Source organism: Medicago sativa, chromosome 6, assembly GCF_051527215.1.
Source record: "Medicago sativa cultivar Bolivia chromosome 6, Bolivia_mono, whole genome shotgun sequence".
NCBI classification, from domain to species: Eukaryota; Viridiplantae; Streptophyta; class Magnoliopsida; order Fabales; family Fabaceae; genus Medicago; species Medicago sativa.
In genome coordinates, this window is record NC_140754.1 from 97,900,071 (window position 1) to 97,908,199 (window position 8,129).

Sequence of the window (8,129 nt, forward strand, 5' to 3'; positions counted from 1 at the left end):
TTTGAGTCTCTGGTGTTATCTTAAAAAAATGTTACTAAGCTGGTGTTATGTTACTAAGCTTAGTTAAATAGTGAAATCTTATCCCTATTTTTTTGAGTCTCTTGGTGTTTAGGGAATAAAAAATGTTTATGTCTCACGGTGGATGACGGCCAGATCGATGGGTCCGAATCCCAATATCAGCTTGAATTTGAACTTGACTTGGATTTTCTCAATAGATTCTGGTTTTTCCTATCTTGTAAGACTTCATTTTTGTGAGGGTATGACAACTATAACCAAGATCAATCAAAGGGTATTCAATATATTCCTCGGTAATCAAACTGCTCAGGACGGGGCTGATGTTATTGCCTGGGCAGAGAGTTTTGACCTTCCACATTCAAATGGGGTTCCGGTGCATAAAGATTATGTTGTATTTGCTCCCAATGGGCCACCGCAGCAGGACCTGTGGCTTGCACTGCATCCAGATACAGCTTCCGGGTCCAATTACTATGACGCAATCTTGAATGGAGTAGAAATATTCAAAATCATTGATAGTAAAGGTAATCTGGCAGGGACCAACCCTCCTCCTCCCCAGGTGTAAGACTTAATTGATCCGTCATATGGCATATGGAACACTCAGGGAGCATCTATACAAGACTCAGAAACCTCCACTTCCATGGAAGCAAAGGCTTGAGATATGCATTGGAGCTGCTCGAGGTCTACACTATCTTCACACCGGTGCTAATTGATTTCACTATTTTTTTGAGTCTCTTGGTGTTTAGGGAATAAAAAATGTTAAGTCTCTGGTGTTTAGACAATGTAGGATCATGTTGATCATGTAGATAGAACTAGTTTTTATGAGGTCATATAGGTACTGATTTGATTTGTGTTGTAGGCGTATTGGCAGCTTATTGCATATTGTGTAGGAGGTTTCATTTACTCATCTTTCGCTTAATGTAATTATTCATATGCAGTGGCATTGTAAACATTTTTACGTTGTCAATCAATCCTGTTCGACCATTGAATTTTTTTCTTTACTTTCATCATGCCTCACTTTCCACTATGATTTGTGTTTTTTTGCAATGATAAAAGTGTATCAAAGAAAAGAAATTTCACCCATTTATCAAAATAACAGGCACATAATATGTCCATGTAGTCACTTCTATAACAGAAAAAACATATCACCCAAAGACACAAACATATCTCATACATAAGCTATATTCATTTCATCACACTTAACCAAATAACACCACAACCAAGTTACACTGTCAAAAAAACAAAAAATACAAAAACTTCTGAAAATTGTTCAGAAAAATGTGTAGACTTATGTCAAGCATAAACCGAAGCATGAATATAAACTCACTAAGCCACTCCAATTCTTAAACTTTAGACTAGTAGCAGTGACATATTTGAAGCACTGATCAATAATATCATAGCAATCCTATGCTAAAGGCAGAGTGAATAGTTCAACAGCAATCCTCTGCTTCTAAATAGCATTGAAATGACCAATCATCACTACATGTCTTTATGATTCACGTGTTGTTGATGATGACGATGGATCATTCACATGATGTTGTGCCTTCAAAAAGAAAAAATGACAGAGTTGATGAATTTATATCAAAATATTTAATTAAAAGAAACATAAGAGGACGATAAAGATCAAGTACCTGTAATAATTCAAAATATGAAACACCATGATTCATGACTTGAGGATAAAATGGAACCTAAATAACAGGAAACATACTTGTTAGAATCCACAATAATAATGTTCCAGGAAACTAAAGAGCACTGGATTTATGCTTGCACCTGATATACTTCACTCATAAGTATTGAATTTGGATTGAAGGGAGCTAAATTATTTACTCCACCATGTTCATTCCTCCTAAAACTAATGTGTCCCCCCTAAAAACATACATGTAATAAACATAGACAATCAGTATGTAGTTCTCATTGATTGTTTAAAACTAAAGCTGAGAATAAATAAAATTACTTACTTGAATGCTCTCTTGTGTGCCAACTTTATCAACTACTTGAACACTATCTTGCAATTTAGATGCACACAGGTCCTGCCATCAAATATTGAAAATTAGACATATTCAAAATTATTAATTTAGATGTACACGTATCTTAAATTACCTCTTGTTGACTTTGATGATTTCCACTTACTTGGCTTCTTTTTTTGGTCCTCTTTTTCGCAAGTTTATTCACAATTTGAGCAACTTTTGAGGACTTCCTTTTTGAAGGAGGACGACCTTTACTTCGAGTCGGTACAGGGTCAAGAATTTTAGTCACTTGATTATGAACTAAACCATCTTCTTCTATAATTTCAGGGCATGTTTCTTGAGAGGTAAACTCACTTTTTATTTTCTTGATTAGATTCATCATTTTCGACAAATCATTATCGTTATTTATCACCGTAGAAGCAACTTCGTAAAAGGCAGAACAAGCTTTATCAACTCTTTGCAATTCAGCATTTCCAATTAAATTATCAAAACCACATTTAATAAGGGTATGCCTTCGCCTTATATCCTTCCTCCACTGCGAGAAAATATAAGAGGACGGCAATGACTCTGTTTTTCCTGTTAGCTTAAGCACACAAAGGATGTGTCTGCATAAAATACCTTTGAATTGAAACAAACAACACATACATTGTAACTCAAAGTCTTTCTCATTGAAGGAAACCTCAAACACTATGTCTTTAATTGTGGCAAATTTTTTCTTGCTTTCTATAACAGAATATATAGAATTCGATCCTTCCAATCTATCAAAGCAAGCATGACAATAAATCATAGAAGCAACCTCCACTTGAAATTCTTGGAATTTTGCATTGGTGAATGCTTTCTGGAATTGGAACTCAAAGCCAAAATGACTTACACAAGCTATCACCGTATTAAATGAACCAAAATCAGCCATGTTTTCCTTCTCAACTTTATCTTTCAATGCATTGTCATATTGTTCAACAAATTGCTTCAATGTTGTCTTTGAATTTACATAACCATCAAAAAATGAGTTCATACTTTCACTTCTTTGAGTCGTTGACATGCCCGCCCAAAATGTGTCTCTCACATATGCAGGAACCCAACGATTTCTTTCATCAAATAGCCCCTTCAACCATTCGTTATCCTGAAGTTCAAAATCTTCAATCATTCTTTCCCACTTTTCCATGAAATCACTTTTACTCAAAGAATCGTATACAACATCATGCAAAAGTTCTTTGATAGACTCATAATGAGAGTGTCTACCTAGCTTTTCTGGAACCTTTTTCATTATATGCCACAAACACCATCGATGGCGAGCTTTTGGAAAAACATCCGCAATTGCATTTTTCATGGCATTGTCTTGATCAGTTATTATGGCATTTGGAGCACGTCCATGCATGCATTCCAACCATGTTGTGAACAGCCAAGTAAAGGTCTTAGTATCCTCGCTGACAGTAAAGCACATCCCAACAACACAGATTGACCATGGTGATTTACTCCAACAAAAGGAGCAAATGGCATGTCATATTTATTTGTTAAGTAAGTAGTGTCAAATGTTACGACATCACCAAAATATTCATATGCAGCCCTACATCTCGCATCTGCCCAAAATACATTTCTTAAACGACTTTTATCATCAATGTCTATTATATAATAGAATTGACTATTTTGCTTTTGCATTTTAACAAAATAATTTTGAATCGCCTCAGCATCTCCAACCCCAAGTCGCAGTCTCCGCACTTTATCTATATAGTTCCTACAGTCCTTTTCACCAAATGTCATATTCTCATACCCATTCGCTTCAACAACTATAGATCGGAAATTTCTGCTCACATTTATTCCAGCTTGATCATTGAGTTCTAACCTCCTTTTCAAATGAGGATCCAAAATCTTATTACTTCTAAAATAGCGTGTTTTGTTAGGGCTTAGACCATGATTATGCTCAAGAGCAATTTTTGAAATAGTAACTGTTCCGTCTAAAGAAATACACGCATTCAATCTAGCCTTGCACTGGATTTTTGTTATAGGATTTGACTTCAAAAGCTTCTTTGATTTACTCACATACTTTGTTCCACGACTACATGCTAGAGTAAAATACTTTTTTCCATCATCTCCATTTTTGCTACTAAGTTTAGTAACTCCAAAACCTATAGACCGGGCATAACTCTTGTAATACTCTTCAAGTTCTTCTTTAGAGCTAAATATAGTTCCAACCTTAGGCATTTCATCTTTATGAACACTATTTGGTTCTAAACTACCATCACATCTATTATTTCCTTCGTTGATTTCCTCTTCATCCGAAGATACAAATACTTCCTCCACTAATGCAATAAATTCAAAAAGAAAAAAAAAGTAAATAAAACCAACAGGGAGAAACTTATGATAATCAACTAAAAATATAAGTGATATAGGAACAACATCAGAATAAGCTTTAAATACAAATTTAGACTAATCCATATCAGTTTCTAAATCAAATTTTAGAATCACAATTGAATTAATCATAAAGATAGTTTGATCACTTGATAGAGCGATGGATGATAAGCCAATATATAGGAGTGAACTTACTTGATTTTGGCTGATTTGTTACTATTACAACTACACTTCTGTGGAGTTTTGCTATTTTCCTGTCACAGTTTTACGGATTGAGAGGAGTGGAAAAACCGTCGGCGCAGCACAAGGAGTGGGTCTGTGAGAGTATTGTAGAATTTGCTTTAGGTTAGGGATTAGTGGGTATGATTACTAATTTAGCGGCCAACTCATGTTTTTGGTCAATTTTTTAATATAACAATAAAACATGTCCACGTCATCTCGTGAGACATTCGGGAAAAGAAGTGTCGCTGTATATAGCAGCACTCAAAAATTATTATCTGTTTTGAGAGATAAAGGATATTTCAAATCTTTGTACTTTATGGTTAATTATAGCAATATGACAATAAGTTTATCAACATATTATGTGATTAATCCGTAACACAGTTTGTACAAAAGTAAGTATTGTATGTTCTTATCTTAATGGGGCCAAAGTGAGATCTTTAAATTAATTTATTCAAAAAAAAATTAGATATTTAAATTAATAGTTAAAGGAGTTGATTGTTTAAAGAAAAAAATAATTTCTCTCATACTCGATAATGTTTTTTTATTCATGCCTACAATATTGTTTGCCTAAAAAAAATTACAATATTGTTACCGTTTACATATATTTATTGATCAAATTAAAAGGAGTTATATTTGTATTGTTTTTAGTTTAATAGCAAAATATTAGTTTTGTATATTTTTCTTAAGGATTGTTTTCTAGAGCAAATTTAGTTGAAGCAAGTCATGCTAAGCCATTAATATTTGCAATTTAGTGCGTGTTATGATTTTTCTGCCACATAAAATGTTTATTTTTATTCATTGAGAATTTCTTGCCACGTAAGGTTTCAAAAAAGGTAGGAAGCGATCGTACGTATAATTTCCTCCGCTGATAATCTTCTCTCACAAAATGCACAATTTTTTTTCCAAACAAGCAATATTTTTTTAACAAGCCAAAATGAATTATATTAACAAAATCACAGTAATCCCTTCAGCATAAGGTGTGCCAAAAAAACTACTAAAAATTCAAGTTTCCCAGAGTGTAACAAGAGAACAGTGGTAGCCAATACTCAATTGAACTCTCTGTTTTCCTTTCACTCTGCTTGTTCAATCGAACTCCAATCGAACTCAGTGATCATCGTCTTTCTTTTTGCAATCGAACCTCAATCGAACTCTCAAAGAATACCATCGAATCTCAATCTAACTCTATTCTCTCCATCGAACTCTTTCTCTCTCTAACATCTATTATCTAAATATTTATTTATATGCATGTTTGATTGTTTAGTTTCTGAGTTCAACGACGGACTATGAATAGATTTTTAGTTGGGCTAAACAAATAGCGACGAAAAATGCAATCAATTTTTAATATTTCATATTTTAGCGACCGAAATTTCGACCAATATTACAATCGCTAAATAAATTTTCAATCATTTTTTCGGTCGTTAAACAAATTATTGACCAATAGTTTGGTCACAAATTTTTTAATATAATCAATATTTTTGTAATATTCTGGTGTAACTATAATCAAATCATGCCTTAATGTACGTCTATATGCTCTGAGTATCATTCATTTAATATAAATTTATTATTAATATTTTTAGGAGAAGTAGTTTATTATTATCATCATACAAGTTAGTATTTCTCTTATAATGTTAAATTTAAGTTCAAATAAAATATCAAACTATTTTTGTCGATTGTGATTATTTTTTCATACATATTCAATGTTAATATATTTTGAAAAATAATATTTTAGTGACGCAATTTTGATAAATACAAATTTCTATCAAAAAATAATATAACAAAAATATTGACAAAATACTCCTAGCATTTATAACTTATAAAAATAGTGACACACATTTATAACTTATAAAAAAAAATAAGCCCATTTAATCTCGGGTACGGCTCTTATCCTAGCATTTTTTCGCTCGTTCCCAACAAAATAGCCTAGCGTGAGTTAACCCACACACGTGTATTCTCAACTCACACCGGAGTATTTTGTGTTGGGAATAAGCAAAAAATGGTGTAAGAAGAGCAATTCTCTTTAATCTCCTTTCAGACACATAAGCCCGTTTAATCTCCTTTCAGACTCTTTCTCCATTGCGATTTTTCAGACACAACAAAGCTCCATTGCGATTTTTCCGCTCTTCCGATCTGATGCTCGAAAATGGCAATTGAAGCTCGTTGAGGTTCCGATCTTTAGCTCTCTTCTCTGCAACGTAGCCGTTTTCACTTCGCAAATTTCATTGGAAGCTCCGATTGAAGCTCGTTTTTTCTCTCTTCTCTGCAACGTAGTCGTTTTCTCTCTCACAAGGTATTTCGATTGCTTCGAAAACTCTTGATTAGGGTTTATACTCTCAAACCCTAAGGATTCTATATTCAATTGTCATAACTTTTGCTAAATTTGTTTGATTAATTCCAAATTCTGTTTTTGTATCATGCATTCATTAGATTTACTAGTTATGTTGATATCACATTTCAAATTATCTGATATTTGCTATCTCAGGTCCTGTTTGGATTGTTTCAGTTTACTTATTTGAACTTATTTAGTGGAATAAGTTTTGTAGTGGAATAATTGACTTATTTGACTTATCTCAGGGCCTGTTTTGTTTTGATTGGTGTTGTAATTTAACTTTAACGTTATCAAAACCCATTTTAGTAGTGAGCACAAAATGATTAAGTTTATTTTTTATACTCAACGTGTTCATATCAAATCTAATGTCCTTATTGGTTGTTTTGGATGAATGGAAGCTATTCGAGAAGAAGAGGGATTTGACCAGATTCGACAAGTGGCCTAAGACTGTTCAGATTCAGAGGAAGAAGAGGATTTTGAAGCAGAGGTTGAAGGTCAGAAAATGTTTGTTCTGATTTTACCTTGAGCTGTCTAGAAATTTGGATGTGGTTGCATGTAGAGACTTTTGAAAACATATTTTAACCTATCCGTGTATCAGTCTATATGGTTTGTAGGTGTTATTTATGCTGATGCTATTTTTCTAAACTTCTTATTTATATATTGCAATGAGAATTTAATTGATAATCTAGTTTAGCATTTCAACATTTAGCATGTACTGGTGCTGTCATCAGCAGCTGTCAGTTGCATTATGTTACAACTTGCTGTCATCACCTCAATGATTAAACCATGTTAATTGTGTAAAAACTTGCCCTGCAGACTGATTAAACCATACATATCAATTGCTAAATATGGATTGATTTCAATAAATTCCAAGTGTTTTCTTTAGAAGTATTTTATGAAAATGTGTTTTCTGATCTAGTTAACATACCATACCTTATTTCCTTTGGTAGTTTTTTGGTTTAAAAGTTTAACATTTCGTATATCATGAGTCAAACTACGCTATCGAAAATATCATTCCTTTTAAGCTGATAAAGTTGCAGGTATTCATGATGCTGATTTCTTTCATTATGAATGTATTGTTTTTAAATTGAGATTGTTCATGAATGTTGTGAATTGTCAAACTATTTTCTTGTTTAAATTTGTACTACTTTGCTTTGGTCCAATGATTCACTTAGTGATAATCAATAACACCATGTCAATAATATCATGCTTCTCTCATCTTATAGCTATTACTTGATATAAGCTCCAATATTGCC

At 33.0% G+C, this 8,129-nt stretch overlaps 2 protein-coding genes across 2 annotated transcripts; both read right to left on the reverse strand.

Moving 5' to 3' along the window:
- Positions 1–1,159: 1,159 nt before the first annotated feature.
- On the reverse strand, positions 1,160–4,707 carry LOC146918759 (protein FAR-RED IMPAIRED RESPONSE 1-like). Its single transcript, XM_085720376.1, has 6 exons — positions 4,521–4,707; positions 2,113–4,276; positions 1,971–2,042; positions 1,783–1,878; positions 1,644–1,700; positions 1,160–1,555 (listed from the first exon to the last, which is right to left on the reverse strand). The coding sequence occupies exons 2-6, from the start codon at positions 3,418–3,420 to the stop codon at positions 1,502–1,504; spliced, it is 1,587 nt and encodes a 528-aa protein (XP_085576502.1). The 5' UTR covers positions 3,421–4,276; positions 4,521–4,707; the 3' UTR covers positions 1,160–1,501.
- On the reverse strand, positions 3,512–4,178 carry LOC146918760 (protein FAR1-RELATED SEQUENCE 4-like). The gene is made up of 2 exons (XM_085722086.1): positions 3,660–4,178; positions 3,512–3,556 (listed from the first exon to the last, which is right to left on the reverse strand). The coding sequence occupies exons 1-2, from the start codon at positions 4,176–4,178 to the stop codon at positions 3,512–3,514; spliced, it is 564 nt and encodes a 187-aa protein (XP_085578212.1).
- Positions 4,708–8,129: the final 3,422 nt, after the last annotated feature.